Genomic DNA, 24003 nt, shown 5'->3' on the forward strand with positions numbered 1-24003 from the left:
GGAGGACCCCGCTTCATCATGAGATCTGTCTGATTAGCTCAGCTCTGCCTGATTTCGTTGTTTCGCTCCATCACTTTGAACTTCAGTGCCATTCTTACAGACAACTTCATCGGTAGAAGTAAAGAGCTCTCTTCGGAACTATATATGGCCAAAGTCCGTCTCCCCATCATCATTCATTTGTTACACCACTGACTTGAGGCGAAAACAAAATGACACCATAGACTGAATGCCAGTCACGCCATGTCCACTCACACTGAGTGGGAACTGAACCCATATCAAGTCAGGCAATTGAACAACAGCACCATCAGAGACTATGAACCAGACCCTCTCTGCTAGATTCTCTAGTGAGAAAAATCAAACTTCATCTTCATTACTCCCACAGTTCTGCCCTTTGCCTTTTTCTTTTTAGAATAAACTCAGAAATTGAGTGATCAAAGCACCCAGGACTTTAATTACAGCAATTATGCTGAAAGGGGGAAAATATGGTTGCGATTGTCTCTTCACTGATTTAGGAGCAACTTGGCAAGACGATTATAGTTAGGAAAAGTAACACAATAGGTCAAGAGAACATTTTTGTTCGTACAAGAATAAACAAGTCTTTCGTGTCTTATTTCGTGAGACCGAAGCAGAGAAATCAAAATGAGGGTTTTGTTTTTTTTTTAAACTCATTCTTGGGAAAGCAGCCTTGTGAGAACAAAGTCGTTTAGAAGTGAACACACACACACACACCCACACACACAGCTGTCTCTTGTGACAAAGTGACCCTTGGTTGTCAACAGCATCAGTACACTTGCACCAGTCAAGTCAAGTCAAGTCAATTTTATTTGTATAGCCCTTAATCACAGACAGTCTCAAAGGGCTTTACATAGCCACGATCGACATCCCCGATCTTAACCCCCAGGAGGGCAAGGAAAAACTCACATCCTTCATATACGCCTGCACAATCTAATGAGATGCAGCTGAGCTGAAAATTCGCCTGTAAAAAGATAACTCACTTTTGAGCACTATTCATTTAAAATGCGTGTTAAGCTTGTCATTTTTAGTAGGAGCAATGTATTTTTTTTAATCAAAGTTTATTTCCTAATTTTCCAACACACGGGTTGCAACTCAATATGCATGTGGCAGAGAAATTTTTTAAATTAAGACGAGTTCTACACGACACAAAACGACAACCCCAATATCGGACATACAGTGTCCAGAAGTCACATAGAATTGGACACTCGTCCACAAAAGGTCGACCAGCCATGACGACATACTGCGAGACGCGAGTCAATTTGACAAGAACATTAGTTTGAGTGATTTATTATTGACTTCGATACTCATTACTTCACACTTGTTTGGTGGAATTTTGTTGCGTTGCTGTGGTGAATGCTTACAAGACTTTTCAAAATTCTAGGCCTGTCACTATGGAATGTTTTTAGAATCAATTATTCCATCGGTGAATCAGATATATTTTTTTTAAATTTTGCATTAAAGTGTATTACAAAACCCTTTCCCCTCCTCGATTGTTTCACAAATTAGTTTATTGGTCATTGTTTAGGGATTTAAAAAAAACAATTAAGTAACAATCACACAAAAGGGGATGATATACTCACCAAACCTTTCTAAACGGATTCAGTTACTTGAACGCTCATTGTTTTCAAAGTAAAAGCTAAGCAGCAGCATGCATTACAAGTGACCGTGACACCCTATCAATTAAAAGATCAAGTAATGACAAACAATCATCATTTTGGCTGTCTTCATTTGTAGGAGAAGCGACTGAGATAATGGATGGATGGATGGATTTGTTTTTGATTGATGTTGATGTTAAAATAGATAAGCCATCTTTCAAGTAGATTCATTCTTCATCTAAAACTAGAAGAACCATTATTGTATGAAAACATAATCCAAGTTATAAAATCGGATGTTTATTACAATACAGATTTATGACTTGTGCTGTGAAAAAAACATGGAGAGGACCTTGTAAAAATAATTGCAACATAAATCTAATTCATAATATTGAGCAAAAAAAAAAAAAAATTGCATTTGGATTTTTTTCCCCAATATCGTTCAGCCCATTTGCCTTTGCATAACCCTTGACATTGCTTTAGTGTTTTATTCCCGTGTTCGCTGGCGGAATGACGACTGATGATTACTCCGACGGAATACATGCCAGCGGGAGGGATTTTAGGCCATCCCCAAAACAAGAAGAGGGGCATTTTGATGACATCAAGCAGTAGGAGGAGCAGTAATAGGACAGGAATTTATATTTTTGGTCTAATGTGGTCCAAACCGTTTCTAAATAAATAAAATTGTGTGCTGTTACGATTGTAACCCGTTCTTTTATTGATGGTCCTAAAAGTGTGGTGACAAAATTGACATTACACTGATGTACCGGCCCCGGCCTGAATTAATGTCTGCTTCTAACTCCGTGTACAGCACTCTTATTTCTAAAGTCCTCAATAAATAAAGTATGTAGCATTAGAGCAGTAAAATTCTTTTCACAGGTGCATGACAGTCATAAATGTTACTTTAAAAAAAAAAAGTAAAAAGTAAAAGGATTTATGAGGGTGACAGTTTGACCCTGGAGCAGATTATTGTGAAATGTCCTTTAGGTCCTAAGGCAAAATCTAAACAAATCATTGGGTTGACGATCATCCTGAAAACAGATTGTGTGTCAACCTCGGGCATTCACCTGTATTGTTAGGTTAATTCCTCCACCAGTGTCACTCAAAGGTGAGCATTATAATCTTTGTAAAGGTGGAACTTAAATACAGCTCGTGTAATTGAGGTTTGTTAAAATGTTGCAATTGATGAGTGTTGTCACTGATAGCAAATGAAAAGGTTCAAGGAAGTGGATTGGCTCTCAAATGCTTAATTTGCAAATGTTGCGCAACAACGTGAGGTGTGTTGGAGGAATAAGAGTCATGCTGCGTCTGAAATACCTGCCATCTCGTCCAGGTGTCGTTTGGAATTTTTTTTTTTTTTTTAAATCATGTTGGACTCTACTGCTCACGATATATTCATGATATGACTAATGCCAATAAAGCAAGACCTGGTAAAACCCAAAGACACTTCATCATGACTGATGAGTGACGTCGTGTCTGAGCAAAAAAAAGTGTGAAGTGGAGTCACACAACAGCAAAGAACTTACTGTACTGATTAATCAGCATGTGATTACTCAACCATTACAAGCGATGCACAAACTAAAGAATCCAGACATGCTTCAGTTTCACATGACTCATCAGTGTGAATATTGTTTCAGACCAAAAATAAACACATTTTACAAATGCAGCATGGTGCGCCTAGCGGTCAGCACATGTACCTCACTGTTCTGAGGCTTGATTTGTTTCCCTCTGAGGAGGTTGCGTGTTCTTGTGTGGGTTTTCTATGCGCATAATGGCTTCCTTGCATATTTCATATATATGCATATGAGGTAAACTGAAGACTCTAAATTGTTTTAAATTGTTTGTATCTAGCCAACAATTGACTGGCTAAGATTACAGGTTGTTCACGTCGAGGTCAAAAATCAGCAGATCGACTCCAGTTTACCCACAACCCCAATTAGGAAATGCGCTATAGAAAATGGATTGATGGACATGTTACAAACTTTAATTTCCTGTTTTGGATGTATCAAAAAATGACACCTTAAAGTAAGACACCATTAAAATGTAGCGGAAAAAATATAAATTATTAGGATTCAACAATATTAATATAATAATCAAAAATCCCTTTTGTTGATTCTTAGTTGATGTTCGTTAGTGACTGGAATGACTGTTGGAAAACAATGACCCACGTTCATAATAATGTTTATACTTGACTGCATGTAAACAAATAAAATAAAACAACACAAAATGTGAAGTTTAGTGGCATTCGAGACACAAAAGTCACGAGTTCCCCATCACTGTCTTGAGAGTTCATCGGCTCTGCCACAATGAATTATCTTATTTTACGTAATTGATCCAAAACACATTTACTCCAAATAATGCATCTTTGCTCCTCTCTCCATGCCAGCGACGTATTGTGACAAACAGAACAATTAAACGTGCTTCCACTAGATGGCAGAAGATGATATTAATCTGTATATCCACTTTTTGGGGGTCAGTGTGACATTTTTTTGTATAATGTAAAATAAGTGGCTTGGCCCAAAAGAAAAAAAGTGATAAGTATACAATATATTTCACAACGTCTCCAAGTGAGGTGTCAGTGAGCCTCGAAGGCTGATGCTGTTATAAACAATATCCTCGTGTGTACTCACCAAAGCTCGGAGGGAGGACTCGTCCAGGGCAGCGTAACTTTCCTGGGACATCTTGCAAATGTTATCACTCTCCGGCTTCAGTCAGACTTGGTTGAGATTTCGATCTAAACTCCCGACGACGACGTTCCACCTGCTCGACTTTGCAAGCAGACTTGGTCCAGTGTCTTCTATCGCTTTTTTGTGTTTTCTATTAACGTGAATACTGTGGTTAAAAAAACAATAAAAACCAAAGCGGAGCTTTTCAATGATTGAACATTTTTCAGGTTGGCGTCCTGAGTGAAAGTAAGAAGCTGCCGGAGGCCACAACGCTCACTCACCGGGAAACGTTGGCCGCTTTTTGAACTGCACAATCAGAGTGGACGGTGCAAGCCACGCCCCCCTGCGGGGCAGGCTGCTGCTCTCGGCGCGTATTTAAAGCGCAGCAGCGCACCACTCTTTGCAGTGCTACAACCATTCAAAACAAAATAAAACAAAGCTCAAACTGATTCCCGTAAAATGGTTGGCAGTGATCCGATATCATACAAGTGCGCTCACTGTGTCCATATACTTGTGCGCTATTTGTCCTCCTTCATCCAAAGTGCACTAGAACAACAATTTAACCGACTACCTGCTTTCCACTGTGACATGCGTTTAGTGATGTACCGCCTGTGAAATATTTTTTCAGCCATGTACCCCTTCACCAACGCAAAGCATTTTTGGGTAAAAAAAAAAAACTGACTGAAAAAATGCCATCAGTGTCTGATTTATTAAACTTTAGGACCTTTCAAACTTCTTTTTATTGGTCCACACACACAAAAAAAATCAAAAACAAGTGTCTTCTTATGGCTCATAGAAGGGATATTGCATAAATGCTCAGACAGCTCTCCATAAAACATAAGAGTTCTGCATGGGAAGTGATTAATGTCCCAAATCTCGGGTCGCCAGGTCAAACAATAAAACTGCCATTAGAGGGGATATGTCTCTTTTGTTTTAGTGAAAGCCAGATAAACCTAACATTTGTTGTTTTGACTGGATTATCACGTAAATTATAAATCTTATAAACAAATTTAAAAAAGCAGACATGCAATTCAATAAAAATATGCTAAATTGCTTTTGTTATTCAGCTTCTCCATTATATAATATTCATGTACTTTTGACCATATTACGTGCAAAATTATACAGTGTATGTCTTTACAACTTTGTCATTGTTGCAGAACAAGGAAAAGTATATTTGTGCCTTGAGATACAATTTTAATTCATTCAATGACCATGCTTGTAAATCAAGACAGTTGCTTTTCAAATAATGAAATAAATGAAAGGACCATTTTATTATTATATATTATATATTACCCCAAAAAAACAAGAAATGCCAGTTTCCCATTCATGCTGAAAACAGTGTGTAATTCTCTTTGTTTTGTTAAAAATAGTTTGATTGAATAAACACCTAAGTCTAGCTAGCTTTGATTAGTTAAAAAAAAACACACAAACCAAAAAAATATATATATCCTTTTTTTCTTAATTGTAAATATCTGTTTTTCTACCAAACGGAATGGGAGTATTTCAGCCACTTTTGTATATTTCAATTATGGTACATTCATTTACAACAAGATATCATCTTGGTGAGCCTCAAAAATTCCTCCTTCAACATTGTAACGTTCCCCAAACCATTTCAAAACACTGAGACACATTGGAACTCAAAGATCCTACTTTTCCTACTGTCTGTTTCCATCCTTCTTTGATACCATACATACATGAAACTTACTGTATTTATTTTTTTAATAGTGTGAACAGTTTTCTTGGAATTTAAACAGTAGTGAATACTCCAGACTAGTTCATACATTGGTTTTATGGTGATCTATTTTTAAGCAGGATTTAGTAAACATCTTAAAATTATTTTTCAAATGTAGTTATAAGAACTAGGGATTTAAGAATTGTATTGTTAATTTTTCATTAAACGATGACAAAAACAAAAGACAATTATAAACACACTGTATGAAGTATCTGGTCTCATACAGAATTAATTCTGCAATTTTTCCAGTGAATGGCACTTCTGTAGTAATTTTAATCTTCTCTCGAGCCACAATTGTTTCTTCCCCAATGCAAATAATTGAGGCTGATCACAGCCACTAAGCACAGTTTCTTTCTTTTCACAAGTTGAGTTTGGGCACTATTTATTGTGTATCTGCAAAAACAGCAGTCGCACAGCTTATTTTCATTATTTATGTTCTTGATCCTGATAATTTATTTAACCCATTCGGTAAATTATTTTGGGAAAAAAAATCACAGTACACCAATGGTTGAAGTGGAAATGGAACACAGTAAAAACAATACAATGTGAAGCCGAGAACATTTATTGACAATACAAAACACTCAAAGAGAGTCACAGAGTTGAGAGCATTGACATGGTTGCAGTACACAGAGAATGATTATCAACATGCATGAACAAACACCAAACCAGGAGATTCCATCATTCACTCGCTCCTCTCTGGCAGGAATACACATTTGAATCAGAATTAATCAACCCCATTAAGAAATGATTTGCCGCAGATCTTCAGTCATTTGTGGCACATGAATACACAGCATAATGTAATTGCATTTCTTTGATATAAAACCTTATTTGTAAATCATTTATTGTTTGGCTGAACATGACACGTACGTAAATGAAGACGGAACAGGAGACAGCTGAAAAAGTAATTGAAACGTGACACTAAGGATACGATGAAATCCGTCAACTATTAGCTAAAGTACTAAAGAATATTCAACAGTATAAAAACAGACCAACTGAAAAGTGTATTCAGGTTACACGAAGAAATATTCAAATTAGGGATGGTGAATAAGAAATGCTCACAACAAATGAAAACAATTTTAGTATCAGCTGAGAGAAATGTATAATATTCATAGCAAAATCAAATCCCCTTTAATTGCTAAAGTGTTGTTGCTGCTGACACAGGCACTTATCAGATATATTGAACTTTTTTTTTTTTTTTTTTTTTTAAACATGGACAGAAACAAAAAGCAGAGAGCGAATAAACATCTTTCTTGCCACATGTTGCAGATCTCATTCCTCCTGCTGGTCTTCGTTCTGCTTCTTAGGGAGCTGTGAATGGGAGAAAGGTCAATGAAAAACAAAAATGAGTGCCAAATAAAATCATCTAACCTCTAAAGAGGGAAAATCCACCCTTCAAAAGAATTTAAACGCTGTTTTTCTCCACCATTAAACTGACAGCTTACAATGACAAACGTGTGCTTGCATGTTTCGCTTTAACAAGATTTTACCCCAAACAAAGGAAATTGATGGAACTTAAATTTGAACTGTACCTTTGTAAAAACATTCCTTCTGTTTCCTCTCCCCTCTTTGTTCTCTGTTGAATGTAGTCTGATTGACACACAAGGGAAAAAGAGGAAGTCACTTCCCACATATTGTATTAAAGCCCCAAAAGTTCAGATAATTACATTTATGATTACGTTTCTAGTGTGCATACCCCTTTAGATAGTCAGAGCCTGGCTTGTCAGAGTCCAAGATTGACGACAGCGCCCCTTCCGGCTCCCTGCCATGTTGAGTTCTGTTCTGCGCTGAAACCTCACAGTTGGATGTTTTTCGCTGACTCGGCCGCCCAATGTAGCCTCTCTGCCACTCCCTTTGGTTTTGTCCTGCTGGGGCGTCGCCATCTAATCCAAGGTCTTCATCTAAGAAGTCAACTTTATGTGAAACAAACAACAATCAACCAACCAATCAATCCATCAAGAAATAAACTGTAAATCCACCCTGTTTTCAGGTTTTAGAATTATATGATGCTTTATAAAATTTCTAGTAACACTGTATTTTAGTGCAGTGGTCCCCAACCACTGGGCTGCGGCCCGGTACCGCTCTGCGGGCCACTTGGATCAGGCCGCGGAGGGCCACACAGCTGTAAGAAAAACATGTAAAATTGCAGTAGTTCTGGTTTATTTAATATTTAGGGCTCCAAATTTTTTATTTATTTTATTTATTATTTTTTTTAAAAGTGACCGGCTTCTCTCTGTCACATCGGACTTTTGATACATGTCAAGATGCCAAAAAGTCTCGGTTGCATTACGCTAATATTAAACCCATAAGTTAGCAAAACGAGTAAAAAACATACAAAACAACAACGTATGGAGCCCACTTTGCACAATATGAGGCGACGCCAAACCCCGCCCCCGCTGCGCAAAAGTAACAGACTTCTATGAACTGGTCAGCTGTGGAAAAAGGTTGGGGACCACCGTCAGAGAATTAAGCGAAATACATTTTATGGAATGCAAAATTAATCCTACCCCCATACAGCAAATGCTTCTTTCCATTCCCTAAGCATCCATGATCTATCTGAATGAATACTGTAGATACCATGAGAACATTACCTTGGTGCTTTATTCTTCTGTGAAAATCTGGGGAAGTTCGTCCAAACGCATCATTGACAGGAGTTTTTTTGAAAGATGCTTTTGTTATATTGTTAAGTGGAAAGGCGGTCTGAGGGCGCATGTCACATTTGTCCTGCATTGGAAAAGACGTACACAGAAATAACATCACAGTTACACTATTGCTGTGATTCACAATCATGTTTTAAAATTAACTTTACAATCTCCAGAAGACATGAAGCTGATGTAAAAATAGGACACTGCCATTTTGTCACTATGTAACAGGGAGGAATCTGATCATTTGGAGTTGTCTAACCAACCGGAGGAGTGACATACCTGATGATGAAAGACAACAGCCTCCTCCAGGGCAACGCCACAGAATTCACATGGAATCACAACGTCGCCCTCTAGTGGACTGGCTGGTGGACTGTAGGAAGCTGGCGAGACAGATCCTGGGAAGGTGGGGATGTTGGAGGCCAGTGTGTTAGGGAGGCTGCGCATCATTCCCGCTGCATTCCTGACCTCCTTCGGTGGGGACGGCGGCTGCTTGCTAAAGGACGCAAAAGCGGATGCCGGGCTGCAGCCAGTCTGAAAGACAATAGACAAATAAAGCAGGGGGCATAGAAGACGTTAAGAACTTGATTTTCCTTTTAATGATACACGCAATAGACAATACCAAAGATCCTGGGAGGTCAAAGCACGTTGATATTTCTTTGGTGGAGTCTCAATTAGAGCGAAACTTCGACACAACCCCATTTTACCATTATTAAATATTAGTTAGCTTTCTAACTTGCGTGAGGAGGGTCGATGTTGTTATAAATACAGTGAACCCTCGCTACTTCGCGGTTCACCTTTCGCGGGTTCAGTGCTTCGCGGGTCTAAAAAATATTCGGGGGCATTGTAGTTTCGCCGAGCGGCACGACAGGGCGCTGGAGCGGTTAGACGGCCGGCGTGCGCCGAAGAAGAGCGTGGGCGAAGAGGAGAGTGGACGAAGAAGAGCACGTTCCCCCGGGCACGATTTGGGGCGACGTTTTGCGCGGTTCGGACCGTACCAGAGCTCCGGCCAGCGTGCGTGGCAGTTAAGCCGAAGAGGAACAACTTCCGCCCGGGCACTAGCGGGGCGACATTTCGCTCCGTTCGGGACCGTGCGAGAGCTCCGGAGGAGACCGGCCGGCGTGCGTGGTAGTTAAGCCGAAGAGGAACACCTTCCCCGGGCACGGGCGGTGTCAAGCGGCCCCTAAGTTTAACCGAATGGAAGCTCCGGGGGAGGAGGGCGGGCGTGTGTCACAGTTAAGCCGAAGAGGAGCACCTCTTCCGCCCGGGCACAAGCGGAGTGCGAGGCTGTCAGTTATGAATGAATAAATGAATAAATAAATAAATGAAGAATGCCACCTTTCATTTCAAGGGGCACACCGGACGGCGTACCAGCAGGTAAAAGTCGAAGTAATTAAATAAATACAAAAAGAAGTAATTGAATAAATACAAAAATAATGGCTGGGGAATAAAAAAATAAGTTTTAATAATAATTAGTTTTTGTTTTTTTGTTATAACATGAATTTCACTCTCTCTACCCGTATATATATATTTTTTATTTTTTTTTTTAAGCATTTTTGAAGGTGCACCGCTACTTTGCGGATTTTCAGTTTTCCCGGGTGGTCTCGCGATAACCGAGGGTTCACTGTACACCAAACCTGATGCAAAATGAGGTCCTCTTCAGGAAACAGCTCCTCACAAAACTCACAGGGAAGCATGATGTCTGGAAGAAACCATTTACATTGCTGTCAAGTATAGACCAGCTACTGTTAGAAAGAAACGACGTGGATGGGTTTTAAGTACCGTACCGGTTTGATCACGGTCGAGAAGGGCACTTGTGCGTGAGGGGAAGTTTGGGTAGTTGTTGTTGGATGTAGGAAGTTGACAGCCGACGGAGCTGTTGGACGTTTTTGTGTGGTCCCAGATGTCACTCCACAGACTGGTCTCTCCACCACCAGCCATGGACTCACCGTCTGTCTGCAGGCTGAGGGCCAGCATGTAGTCCAGGCCTGATGAATCCTCATCTTGAAGTGGCCACGCACTGCTGCGATTCAGGATGTCGCTATGTTCAGCTGCAGCCAAAAAAAAAAAAAACAACAGTTGAGTTAATTAGTCGACCCTTGGTTTATTTCACTTTTACAATAACATTCAACAGGGAATAAAAAAACAGCTTTGAAACAAGAATACTTGTCTTATGTCGTGAACTGTGTGAGCAAGTAAGTGAGAACAGGGACTAAGCAATTCTATTAAATTCAGTTTGCATCCGCATTTGAATCAAATTGCAAGCAGGGGTATGTTGTCATCATCCTGGAACTCCAACTACCTCCTGCTTTTGTGAGTGTGACTCATTTCTGTTGTTACATTGTAGGACTATATCATTGCCATCTCTGTGGCAGAGAGGTAAACAAAGTTAAATTGCTTCCTATTGTTTTTCACATTCATGTTTGCATTCTCTCTCTCATCACATCTAAACGCTTAAAGGCATCTATATTTTCATCATACCAGAACTGAAACTACATCCTGTTACCATGTCTAAGAATCATAGGAAATGTAGTCCTACAAGTTGAATGCCGCGGTCGTCAGACCAAAAGCAAGATAAGTTCCTCTGGTGACATCATCCCAATGTTACAATGTGGGACAGCAACACCAGATAAAGACACAGCCAGCTTCTAATAGCTGCCGGCACCGAGCAAAAACGGTTGGATAAGGATCACTGCATTGACTTCTTTACAATTGTTGAGCTGTCAACTGAGATAGCATTTAGCATTAGCCTAAGTAATAAGACAACCACCGGATTCCAGATCGATTAGCGATGTTCACACTTTTTTTTTCTCCGTCTGACAGAGGATCCTCTCCTGTTCTCTGCTCAAATCAAATCCCTGTGTAGTTGCATGGCAAACAAAAGGCGCCATTCCCCGATATTTCGTGTCCGGTCAGAAGTGCTAAATCTATCAACAAAACATGCGGTACAGTAATAATAAACTAATTAACACAATGCTTCACAAAAATAATGCACTATGTGTATAAAACTATTTTAAAATAGATCTGTTCATTGCTATTGCACCGAATAATATGGGGCGCCTAATGTTCTGATAATATGGTATTTTTAAAAGGTTACATTAGTGTGAGGGGGTAAAATTAAAACAAATATATACAATGGGTCTGTGTGTGTGTGTCCCGATGAGGGTAGGTCTGTGATAAAAGAGGGGTTCAATTTTCACTAGGACAAATTTAGGCTATATAGAGGAATCAACTCACAACGGCTGGATGTCATATTCCTCGGGGCAACATTCTTCCAGTCTGCGGTGCCTTGTCTTGAAGCGTTGTAAAACGTGGATTCAAAAGTGCGGGGAAACGCCTGATGTTTTGCTGCACTGAGGTTGTTTTCCTTTGGGCCTCGCTCGTCGGTTCTAAGGGGGTTTCGGATGGAGTGGCCTTCAAACCAGGCCCCTGGCGGCTGCAGGTCTGCCGGATTGCGACTGGAGTAGCTGTTGTTCCTCTCTTGCAACAGCGTGGGACTACCACATAACATTGGATGCAGGGCTTTTTCCCTCAGCATGACATTGCACTTGCACTGTGGGCACGGCTCAGTGCGAGCTCCACAGTAATCCTCATGCTCTCTGGCTTGACTGAACGCAATCTCCAGTTCACAGTACTGGCATGCCACCAGTCGCTGAGAGCAGTCGGAGTTCTGCAGGAGGAATGGTTGAGAAAATGAATGATTACTGAATTTACAGTTAGGGTCTCTAGTATGTGGATTGTGAAGGCCCTCATAATGTTGCCTTGAGGCATGTACGCACACGCACACAAAGTTTGAAATGAAACCACTAAGATGGGATACAAGAGTACATTTTGACCAATAGTATTTTGAATAAATCTATTTTAAGAATACTCGCGTTATTTTTTTTTTTAACGCAAACGTCCTAGAATCATAGTTAGATCCTTAGCAATTTCCTAACAACAAAAATGCTTTAGTTCAGCAATCTCCAGTATTCTTTGGGAATTACATAATTTACTGAACAGCGAGTCGCTAGTCGCCAATATACTGCTAACTGCCATTGTTGTTGCATTACTCGGCAAAATGCATCGGCGCTATGTGGTGTTCTGTGAGGCATTCTGCGAAGCATCTGTTTGAGTGGCTAAAACAAAAAATTGGGCACATAAATGGACCAATTTAGTTCCGGCAAAGGGAGAGAATTTCAAGCCAGTGGCGACAAGTGTTCTTTGCCACAAGCACTTCGAAAATCTGTTTTCTCACCCGTTTTGCTTAAGATGAATGGTTCGCAAAAAGGTAGGTGTGATTACAATCCATTTTGAATAACGAGCGGTGTGTGGCGTGTATTGTGACAGCTTGTGTGTGACCGACGGCTGTGATGCATGTATGCGGAGTGCCCATTCGTTAAATGAGTACTGCGTGTGTAAACAAGGAGCCGAGAAGAATAAGCAGGCGGATGTTAAGTTGAGAGCTGAACAGAAGTGTGTATATTTACCTTAAATACCTTCCCAATGACAAAGTCGGAAACCAACCCACTATAACGTGTGGTCTAGAGAACTTGCTTTTTATGTACTGATGTATTTGGATAGTTGTTCTATTTATTTGCGACTATGAGCGACGCGCAGTATAAAAAAAAACAAAAAAAAAACGTTTTACTCTGTTTTATAATTAGGTCTGAGCAGAGAAAACAGTGGGTTGTTGTACTTTTGGTTCATCTTCATCTCACGTTACAGTTCATTGCTGCTGGCTCACAGTAGTAAGCAGTTATGGGGGACATGGCTGCTTATTGTAAAACAATAGAAAAAAAGGTCTAGGGACATTTTTTTTACATGCAAGTCCAGTCCTGGTTTGAATGCAGTGAATGCTAAATTAAAGTAAAGCTCAAATTGTATTCGCAATTATTTTTCAATACGTACATTGCAATTGTAATGAATGCAGTTTAAATTGATAGAGAAACACACATTTTGTACACATTTATGTATTGTATATTTTCAAATTCACTAATTAATACAGAGATGTGCTCTAAATACTCTCCATAACATCCCCTTGAAGCTGCACTCTGCAGAATTTTGCCCCTATGTATATTGACAATAGCCTTTTCATTTGACCATCTATGACTCATACATTTTATAAATAGATTAACACTTTAGCTGTTCACATTGGGTTTATTTCAAGCCTCTGGAAAATAATTTTCAGACTATAACCGGATTTGAAAAAAACATACTTTTAAAGCAACGCAATATTTTTTGAAGACAACTAGGGAAATTGAATATTATTCTATGATTATGTCAGTAACCTGATCCCTCAATAGCACAAGCTTTTCACTTACTAAAAAGACAATTGGCCGCAATGAAGGCAGCTGCAGCAAAAAATGAAATACCATTAAAAAAAAAAAAAAATCCTTGGTCCATGAGCTACACTCTTTGGTCTAAATGATTTTTATACAAGCCTTAAAATGTCTGTCCTGAGTCGCTAAAAATGGAAGCACTACATACGGGCATAAAATGTCAGTAATTCCCAAATGGTAAATGCTCTATTTTTTTCTTTACTCTAGACTTCAATAACAAACCGATTGTATTATTTTAAATCGATTGGTGAGGTGCATAAAAAACAAAAGGTTACACTGTTAAAACACATTTGGTCATAATTCTAAAAAAACTGAATTCACAAATACCTGGTGAACTTCCATTTGATTCTTATTTATCTTGAGTCCACACTTGCAAGTAATCTGTAATGAAAAAGGCGGGATGGGTGGTGGGGTGCAAAATGGATGATTATTCAGATTTGTTCCAATATTCATTTGTGTTTGACATGAGAAAGAACATTGCAGCACTCCAGCGTAATATACATTGTGGCCTACACATGTAGGCTTCTTAAAATGTATTACCTGGCTATGCTCCTGCTGCTTGTGCTCTTGCAGATCTGAGCGTGGTACCGGCTCCTGGCACACATCACAAAGTGCAATGTTTCTTCGACAGTGGATCTCATGGGTAGTGAAATTTGCTTCTGGAATGTCATGTTTGCTGCAAAATAAAAAGTAGAATTAACAGTGAAACATTATTCACCACAAAATGTGAATCCTTGATTGACATGACTTGTACACTTACCAGTTTCCGCAGAACTGAGTATTTTCATCTGCCATGGTCTTACTGAATCCTGCATTTAAATGCAACAGTACTTACAAATAGCTTTTGCAATGAGCTGAATTAAATCACATATTGGGACCAAAAGAATGTAATAAAAAGACGGTCTATTGTTGAAGTGGTAGCTTGGATTTCTTAATTTGCTGCATACACATTATTGTATAGCCCGGGCAATAATCAGAACTGAATAATAGACGACAGTCATGCATTTACATAAGAAAATGACAGGGGTTGACAGTTCTTTCACTTTTGCTTACCCGGCTAGCTAACGTTAGCAGACACCGAGGCGGTCTTCAGTAACGAGGAAAAACAAGCATCTTCACCTTAAGTCAGCGGGAGTCTTTTAACCACACATGAAATATAAATGGCGGTTCCAAGTGACGCCTGCAGCAAGGCTATGTAGCTTAGCAACCGTCCTTATTGTAGCTTCGCCTGAGCTAATGCTAACTAACTTGCTGCTAAAAAACTAGCCTGACTATCGTACCCAAGAAGCTATCGCATATTCAGATTTCTGTCAACCGGAACAGGTATAAGAAGTGACGTGGCAGTCCTTCTTAAAGCAATCATGACGGACAATTGCCTTCGAAATAACAGTATAGATCAAATTAGAAATTCACAGACGCAGGCTAACTAGCGAGAACTCGAACACGATCATTCAATTTCTTCTCTGCTATGTAAATATGTTTACTTAGTGTGCCCAGTGTCTTGCCTCGCAGGCGATCCACGTATGATATGCTGTAACGATGAGTACGCTGAATCCAACTACAAGGTTTTTTTTTTTTTTTTATTAATCCATAAAGAACACTACATAGCTAGGCACTTATTCATTTTTATTTAATTTTGTTTTATATTGGCAGTTAATATATTGTTGCGCAAATGTATACCTTTATAGTCAACACTGAGGACCATTTGATATTAAATTATTTTTTATATGTGATATATTCTATAACTTTTTCTTTAGTCGAGAAACTTTTCCGCATTGTTGGAGTTAAATGTTATTGTAGTATGTCACTTTGGCGATTAATTCGCTGAGTAGTGCTGCTTCAGATCACTCCACTCACGTCATGTGAGCAAAACCACACATTGATTCAGACTATTTGTGTTTTTCTGGCAGTGTCCGGAGTTGTGACGCATTACAAAATTAGCGATTTACAAGAAACATTAAGCTTCTCGGCAACGACGTAATGCAACATATCACATGAAACTACAGTCGGTACGTTACAAGCACATTTTATAACGGCGTGTGCGTTCTTGTAAGCATTAAAATCCCCATTCACTGGGAATAGGAAATGCCAGTAAAAACTTCAAAAATCATAAATGTCGTGTCCCAGCAGAGGGCGGTCAGACACGGAGAATCAACGACACGGTTTTAAATAAATAAAAAAAATATCAACTTTCCAGCGGTTGAAATGGTCCTACGTGGCTTTCTACATTGACACCCATTCTCAGTCTGCGGTCAGGCCAGCCTCCTCACGCAAAGACCAAGTCAAGCCAGCTGCCACTGCGATTTTTAATACTGTGCTTCACGGCAATGCGCCGACAGCGAGCGCCGTTGACCACCTTCAAAATAAAAGCGAAACCAACTTAATACATGCACGTTAGTGGTTTGGATTTAAAAAGATGCTATTAAAGAACTCTGTGGCAAGCAACTATGAGTTCACCCAGGAGATGGGGCGCAAACTGTCTCAGGATTATACCAAGAAATGTTCTGAATTGAGCTAGAAAGAGAAAATAACGTTAACTTTGCACCAATGGCTCACATGAAACCTGATTAAATAAATGAAATGGAATGGAGTAGAGTGCGCCAGCTCTGGTCTTGTTGCGGGAAAACGGAAACGACATTTTTAATGATTTTTTTAAGATCAGGGGTCACGTCAGCCATTGGTGCAGTTAAATTTAATTTCTCTTTCAGAACATTTCTTTGTGCAATTCTGAGAAAGTTTGGATCCGCCCTAGGTGAACTCATGGTTGCTTGTCCGCATAGAAGTTCTTTAATCTTTTTAAATCCAAACCACTAACGTGAATTGAATAGTTGGTTTCACTTTTATTTTGAAAGTTGACAAACGGCGCTCACTGGCAGTGCATTACCGTAATGCACCGTGATGCACAGAATTAAAATTCGCAGTGACGGCTGGCTTGACGTCGTCTTTGCTTGGGGAGGTTGATCTGCCCCCAGTATTCAAAATCGGTAGCGGAAAAAAATCCAAAATGCAGCGCGCGACCCAGAGAACTACAAGTGTCATATAGGCACACATCACAATTACGTTTTTATTTTTAATGTATTTCTTTACGTAACATTGTAATTAAACAATACTGCATGTGTAAATTGGGGAGTAAAATTACGAAAAACATTTGATGCGGCTAAAAGGGGGTTTCTCAGTGACCAAATCAATTAATCATGCACTTTAAATTTTACACAAAATAAACTCATGGAATTGTCCTTTTATTATTACTTTTTATTGAGCTTCAAATCTGCCAATACAGTCATATGAAGACATTTCAATAATGTAAAGGCACAGCTTTTCTCAGATAAAAAGGCTTATCTTATTTACAGCAAATATTTGGACACGGTACATAGTTGTACATTTGTGCATCCCCTGACACTCAAAATGACTGCCAAAGGATTCTATAAAAGCCTCAATTAAATCACAAGCCCTTGTTCTCTCTCTGATTCTACATGTATAAAAATATGAAATGTGGTGTGGTTGGAAATCACATGGGACTCGATTTGACATGATTGCTGTAATATTTAAATAAAACAAGGGTATTTTGAGCATGTAAATAAAAAAAAGAGGAATGTCTACTCATAATTACTGAAACATGATGACTAGTTACTGCAGCAGATGGCGGCTGCTGTTTCCTGATGCTCTTAAATGTCTGTGTCAGGAATTAAGGTCCATTTGCAGTCAAAACATCCATTCGAATCGTTAGTAAAAAGATGGCAGTACACACAGCCCTGCTGCTGTAGCCTGAGTTCAACAATGGATAATGACCATTATATTTACAATATTTTTGCCCACTTGGCGCACAGAGGCAATTAGTTAACCTCTAGGAAAATAAGTACCAACACTGAGGAAACGCACAACTATCCAGAGTTCCACAAATGATCGGCACCATAGAAATAATCTAACAAAAATATCTAATTCCAATACAAATTTGCATTAAAAGTTTTTCTCTATATTGTATTTTCACTATACAGCTGTTTACTGGAAGCCCTATACTGTATCTTGTATTTTACTTACTATACTAATGAAAAATAGGAAAAAGGACAAGAAATGCAGTATATATGTGAAAGACTTCTCACAATCACCCGTCAATGCATTGTATTGCCTAACATGACATCAACTGTCTTCAATTTGGACTGAAAATACGTTATGTGGTTTGGTTCATCTATTAACTTCTAAAAATGTTTCACTTTGCACAAACTATAAAGCAGTAATTGATTTAAATTTAATACTTGGATATCTGTTCAGTCAAAAATGAATGAATGAATGAATGAATGAATATGTAAAAACAACATTAACAGCATTAAAAAAAACACAAAAAAATAGAGGACATGTCTCAATTCCACTTCCAAAATGTCTTGGTCCAATTAAAAAGTAAACAAATGTTTTTTTTCTTATTAAATTGTCTCCTGCAAAGACTACACCAGGTACACAAATGTAATTCAAACCCAAAACAAAAAAAATAAAAAAACGGGAGGGGGGGTTGAAGAAGAAATAGTACAATCCAAATGCTCAGCTGTGAGGAATGACAAGAAGAAGGCACACACAGAAAGTTGACACCTGAAGTCACAGAGGTAGCAGAGGCCGAGAAGAGAGAAAGTGATGACAAAGAAAGTATTCAAAAGCATAAGAGTAAGGTGAGGAGTGTGATGTCATGTCTATCTGTCCTTGGAACCAAGCTTCTCGATCAAATCCTGCAGAGGAGCGAGCTCCCGTCGGTCGATAAGGTTGAATTCCTGCAGGTAACAAAAATAAACCAGTCTGAGCTGTGGTTATGGTAAGCATACATAGAAAAAGCAAAACCACTCCATTTTAAAACCACTAATTTACTGTCTCAACCATCTGCCAACAGCTTCTTCCCAATTTGTTTTTCTATCACAATAATTGTTGAGCCAAAAGAAGATAGTTGCAGAAGAACACCGTGCTGCACCATCTCAGTAAGTAGAAGTGCACAAGCTACAGTAACTCACCTGGACAAAGAAAATGAAGTGCTTGAAGGAGGTGTTGAGGTGAGCCTCCTCCTGCAGCTGCATCACAGAGTCAAAATGCTGATGGTAGATGTGTGCATAAACCCTGAAAAGGCGCTTCAGGATGGTTTTGGCCACAGACATGAAGTTCTTGGGAAACGGAACCCCTGTGGTGGGAAACAGACTTAACTTTGGAGCAAACACGATTGAATCTCTACAGCCCAAAAATGTTTAATTGTTTTTGTTGATGCATACCCTCCCTTTCTTTTCTGTGCAGTTTGACTGACTTTCCTCAGTGAGATGGTGCCAACTTCACTAAACGAGTGTTGGACTGTTTTAACACATTACCTCATTAAACTGTTCCATATAACTGAAGTCACAAGATTAGTCATTTGTGCTAGGAAGTTGAATCTCTGCCCTCATGCAGCTCACCAGTCAAATGATGCATTCTTCCATCTGAATACAGCACAGACTTACCTTTGTCTCATTAATTTATATAGAATGAAAAATTGTATAGTTTATGACTGTTTTAGTTGTAAACAAAGAACCCTGATCAGTTCGATGACTTCTCCATTTGCAGTACAGATTAGGGTGAAATTCATACAAACCTCATCAGGCAAAAATGTATCTGAAAATGAAAATTCATCCTGGTTAAAATTTGATCTTACCAATCTTGGAGGGAAAAAGAGTCTCATCATCCAGCTGGTCTTGGACCCAAGTCATCAGATAATCTATGTACTTGGGCGCAGAGCATTTGATAGGCTTTTTAATATTGGTGCCATCAGCCCAGTGGTACTCGTATCTGCAAAAAGTGACCAAGTTAAACTCAGCGAGCTTTTAAGGTAACAGGGACTGAGATGCAGGAGAAGATCAAAACAGTTTTTCATATCAATTTAGTTGAGACCAACTTTGTTTGGCAGGAGATAAGATAAAACTATGCACGGGAATGGGAAATGCAACTCTCTCTTCTGTATGTGTATATTTTTGATAGCTGCTCTGTGAGCAGGAAGTGAGACCTTTTCCCTTCCTCCTGATTAAACGCTGACTGTCACGGCAAGAGTGGATAGAGGAAGTGCCAGATCTAGATTTGAGCAATGAACAGCAAGCGTCTGAAGTGGACTGCAAGCCACATTTCAGACATGTTTATTCAAGCAAAATTACATGTCATCACTTATTTGGCTGTTAAACCCATTTATCATTTTAAATGTCAAGACAACATTTGATCAATTCAGTGTAGACATTTGCTGCACGCATCATTTAGATGAGTTTTTTTTTTTTTTTTTTTTTTTTTTTAAATCTATTGGGTCCAGGAACTCCTTACGGCAAATACAATTTTCCAAGGACCCTCTCATAATCCTAACACCAATGTTTATTTATAGCACAGTAATATAAAATGCTTAATCATGTGTTGTGAACAGTGTTTGTGTCATTTAATTCTTGGTTCTTATAAATAATAAAGTACAGTTGGAGTAAAACTAACTGTATCACACTTAAGATTCCGCGCAGCCAAATATCAGTGAAGTCCAGGCAGGTAAGCCGTCATTGGGTTTGAGGCAGTAATACTAAAATCTATTATTCAGTGTTTTTTACTGCCCTACCTGGGCCCAGCAGACATGACCGAGCAGCTGGCTTCAGTACAGAACTCTGTAATGGTGCCATACAGCATGTTGATCTGGTTGAAGAAATCCACCGCTGAAATATTGAAAAAAAATCCAGTTAGTCTAATGTTGTAAAAAAAATAAATAAATGCAAGATGAATTGTTTAACTCTCAGTACTAAAGTAGGCCTGTAAAATACAGTGTTCCCCCAATATATCACAGTTCAGCATTTACACCCGCACTACAGCATGCATTTTTAAGCAATCGTTTATATGAGTTATTATACAGGCTCTTACTTTAACCCTTTTTGGGTGGTTGCCGTCTCCATTTGGTTTGTGTAAACGTTTTGGTGTTTGTTCAATTCTCTTTTGTTGTGTGTGTCCATTTTACAGTAAACTCCGACTGGGAGTGACAAATAAACAGCGCTTTGTCTCTTATCTGCGCGAGCAAGAGTGAGATCGTGCTAACGTAACAGGAATAAGTTGAAATGTGTTTAAATTCTCAAATGCTTTTTGCATGTCTTTATACAGTGGATTTTCACCTGGTGGGTCTCGAACTCATCTCTGTGATACACAGGAGTTCTTTGCATCAGCAAAAACAAGTTCTTTTATTCAATGTACTCACTGTTGACTGCGATCCACTCATTGAGATCTTCTCCCTCCGGCAGCATGACAGCCTGCCTCAGGTTCCCACTGCCCAGCGTAGCCTCAGCATGTTTCAACAGTTCATACTGATGGGAGCCCTCCGGGATGTTCTTCTTGGGCTTGAAGGTCTTGGATGAGCGACTACTACTGGAGGGAAACACAAGCAGAGCTGAACAGCTGTCTGATGCTATGAAATGGGATTTTATAAGATTCATATTAGTGCTGTGGGCAGTTGCATCAGAGTACAGTGTTGTTCCCAAGGTCTTGTTCAAACTTAGAAAGATTAAGTACAAACACAAGTGGTGCAAGGTCAGTAAGATATAATGTGCGTACTCCAATGTTGTCAACATTCTAATTAGCTTAGTAGGTGTATTTGAGCTACACTGTTGATGAACTAGATGGCTACATAAACCCCTCCAAAATGGATTCCCCTCAAGAAAACACAATGTGGTTAATTATTGTTTTCCACCATTCTCTGTATCAATTACACAATTGTTATTGTAACTGATTGAGGGCATACCACATCATTTGCACAGCTGTCATTGTTTGGGAGCTACTATTAAGTATGGATTTTGTGTACAAGAAATTTATGGTGACTGGGTTAGTGTTGGATAAAGGGAAGAGTGGAAAAGAGGTGTATTAAATGAGGCAAACAACTTCTATATCTACTCCTCATTTTGCAGTAACTTCCACTAATTTGTCTATTCATATGCCTATGCCATAAATAGGTTAAATTGTAAAAGGAAGATTGTCATCCTATAAAACGATATAAAAATTCACTGGATGATGCACTGTTTATAGGATCCAGTGAACGAACTGTATCATACATTCCTCTTTTAGATATTGGAAACAGCCCTTTTCTTCAATAGTATGCTTCTACAAGCTAAAATCACGAGTAGACATGGTCCGACGATGGCTGTTATAATCAAAGCGGAGCACGACTGTTTTTTGTAAAGGCATAATTCGTGATACAGTTCACAGATCGTGCAAAGATCCCGCTTATGGGTCTTCATGTATGAGAAGTAAATGTAAACGTGAACTGCACAACAGCCGATGATCACAGTCGTGAGTCGGCTAAAAGGCTGTCTGAAGTAACTAAACAGTGATCACTGAATAACAATAAAATTACATAGGTGACAATTAACCCAAGGGGATAGATATATATACGTTAAAACAAATGTTCACAATATCCACACGTCAGACGAGAGGAGCTTCCCAACTCCAAGCTAGCATTTACTGTCTAGCTAGCACGTAAGTTATAATTAAGTGACAGTTGATCGACTACTCGAAATAGGCACATACCACGTATTCCGATGAATGATTACAACATCTTACTACAAAGTACCTCAAGCCAAGTCGTCATTGCGACGGTGGTAAGCCGTTTTTAGCAAGGATGTCTTCTTGCTTTGAGTTACTTCCCCTGGTGGAACTTGAGCTAACGTTAACCGCAAGCGCCGATGACCAAAACGAGATCACGAGTAAAGAATGTTTGTCAAGTTTACTTACAATAGAAAGCTCATCTTGGCAAAGTGGTTATCGGAGTCCTTCGATTAAACCTCCTCGCTCTCGGTTAGTCGATGGCGATTGTTACTTTGACAAGGGACCACCACTCAAACGTCTTGTACGTGCTGGCCGCTAACAGCTAACATCAACTGCACCCACTGAGCTTCTTCCTCTGGCTACAGGAGGGCCAAACTGTCGCCCCCTGTTGCGTACACTTGAAACCACTGACGTCTGATGAAATGGGTTTTACGCCTGACATAAGACATCCTAACTCATCATTTAGTGAATATTAACGTTACGAATTTTAAGCACCAAAGCCATAACACCGCTAAAATAACAACCAGTGGTGAACCAGCAAGGCTTTTTTTTGCCTAAATATTACCTGAAGCACTGGCCTTATTGTACAACCTAGTAATCATTTATTACCAGCAACCCATTTTTCATTCCGTAACGTTTTCTCGGCTGCTTCCAGTACATGCGGGTGTTTGATAAAAAAAAAAAACATTTATTTATTTATTTATTCATTTATTTATTTATTTGTTTCAGTGGCGGGCTTGCATTTTGCACATTTCACACCTTCAGTCAAATCCTACTTACTCCTACTTGAAGACATCCCCCTCATAATACCATAATTTATGACACCACTGCTGGACAAATAATAGACAGAAACGCACTTACACAGTACTGAGTGAGTGTTGGACAACCGCTTCTCTTGAAAATGGCCTCACAAGTGTATCTGCAATTAAATCCACACTTTTCCCTCCTTCGGCCAGTGGGGTTTAAAAAAGCAAGAATATATTTTAGATATTTGAACGGTCGGCAGTTACGACTTTCGGGTGTGTTGATTCCGCATTACGCTGCTCCTTCAAGTGTCCAATCACAAAACGTGTTCATCACCATCACCTTCAGCATACGGCCAGCGAGACGGCTCACTGTAACCAACTCGTGATCTGATTGGCTAATTGCAACTGTTTATCAAATCTGAAAGCCCATTGACTATGACCGAACAGATGTCCGCACGATACCTGAAGGCCGCAGACGAATAGTGCGTGCTACTGGTATTGTGAAACCTGCCTGACAACACAAGCTAGCTGAATTCTGATTGGATAAAAACTCTCACCTAAAAATACAACACTAGGATATAATATGAGAACTTTTTCTTGATTATGTTAGGTTAGCAGAGAAGGCCTTTAAGGCCTTGACGACCCTCCACTGATGTATTTATTTATTTATTTATTGTGTCCTATCAGATTTCATCCCATACGTTTTGCCATTTCAACCAATGAAATCAACGGGACTGTTTCC

At 39.3% G+C, this 24003-nt stretch overlaps 3 protein-coding genes across 5 annotated transcripts in view; all 3 read right to left on the reverse strand.

The window, feature by feature from the left end:
• The window catches only part of smtnb (smoothelin b), a 55973-nt gene extending 51364 nt beyond the window's left edge, over positions 1–4609 (reverse strand). Inside the window, exon 1 of the mRNA XM_088298204.1 lies at positions 4238–4609. Coding sequence (XP_088154330.1) covers positions 4238–4288 — 51 coding nt within the window. The 5' untranslated portion in view covers positions 4289–4609. The remainder of the gene's footprint in view (positions 1–4237) is intronic.
• Positions 4610–6551: 1942 nt separating this feature from the next.
• On the reverse strand, positions 6552–16263 carry trafd1 (TRAF-type zinc finger domain containing 1). 2 transcript variants are annotated; one of them, XM_088298225.1, is made up of 12 exons: positions 15085–16263; positions 14726–14774; positions 14506–14641; positions 14293–14346; positions 11882–12314; positions 10432–10695; positions 10282–10346; positions 8927–9178; positions 8594–8726; positions 7699–7915; positions 7535–7592; positions 6552–7313 (listed from the first exon to the last, which is right to left on the reverse strand). In XM_088298225.1, the coding sequence occupies exons 2-12, from the start codon at positions 14758–14760 to the stop codon at positions 7275–7277; spliced, it is 1686 nt and encodes a 561-aa protein (XP_088154351.1). In that variant the 5' UTR covers positions 14761–14774; positions 15085–16263; the 3' UTR covers positions 6552–7274. The 2 variants fall into 2 exon arrangements, with proteins under 2 accessions (XP_088154351.1, XP_088154341.1); XM_088298215.1 differs by having other exon boundaries at positions 15019–16263.
• A 933-nt stretch (positions 16264–17196) lies between these two features.
• On the reverse strand, positions 17197–22950 carry LOC148344452 (MOB kinase activator 1A). Of its 2 annotated transcripts, none has more exons than XM_088298236.1 (6): positions 22702–22950; positions 21176–21342; positions 20552–20645; positions 19622–19755; positions 18957–19120; positions 17197–18722 (listed from the first exon to the last, which is right to left on the reverse strand). In XM_088298236.1, exons 1-6 carry the CDS (start codon positions 22713–22715, stop codon positions 18645–18647), a joined length of 651 nt encoding a protein of 216 aa, XP_088154362.1. In that variant the 5' UTR covers positions 22716–22950; the 3' UTR covers positions 17197–18644. The 2 variants fall into 2 exon arrangements, with proteins under 2 accessions (XP_088154362.1, XP_088154370.1); XM_088298244.1 differs by having other exon boundaries at positions 21176–21339; positions 22702–22939.
• Positions 22951–24003: the final 1053 nt, after the last annotated feature.

The sequence above is a fragment of the Idiotropiscis lumnitzeri genome, chromosome 1 (assembly GCF_059441095.1).
Source record: "Idiotropiscis lumnitzeri isolate Australia: NSW breed Sydney's pygmy pipehorse chromosome 1, RoL_Ilum_1.0, whole genome shotgun sequence".
NCBI classification, from domain to species: domain Eukaryota; kingdom Metazoa; phylum Chordata; class Actinopteri; order Syngnathiformes; family Syngnathidae; genus Idiotropiscis; species Idiotropiscis lumnitzeri.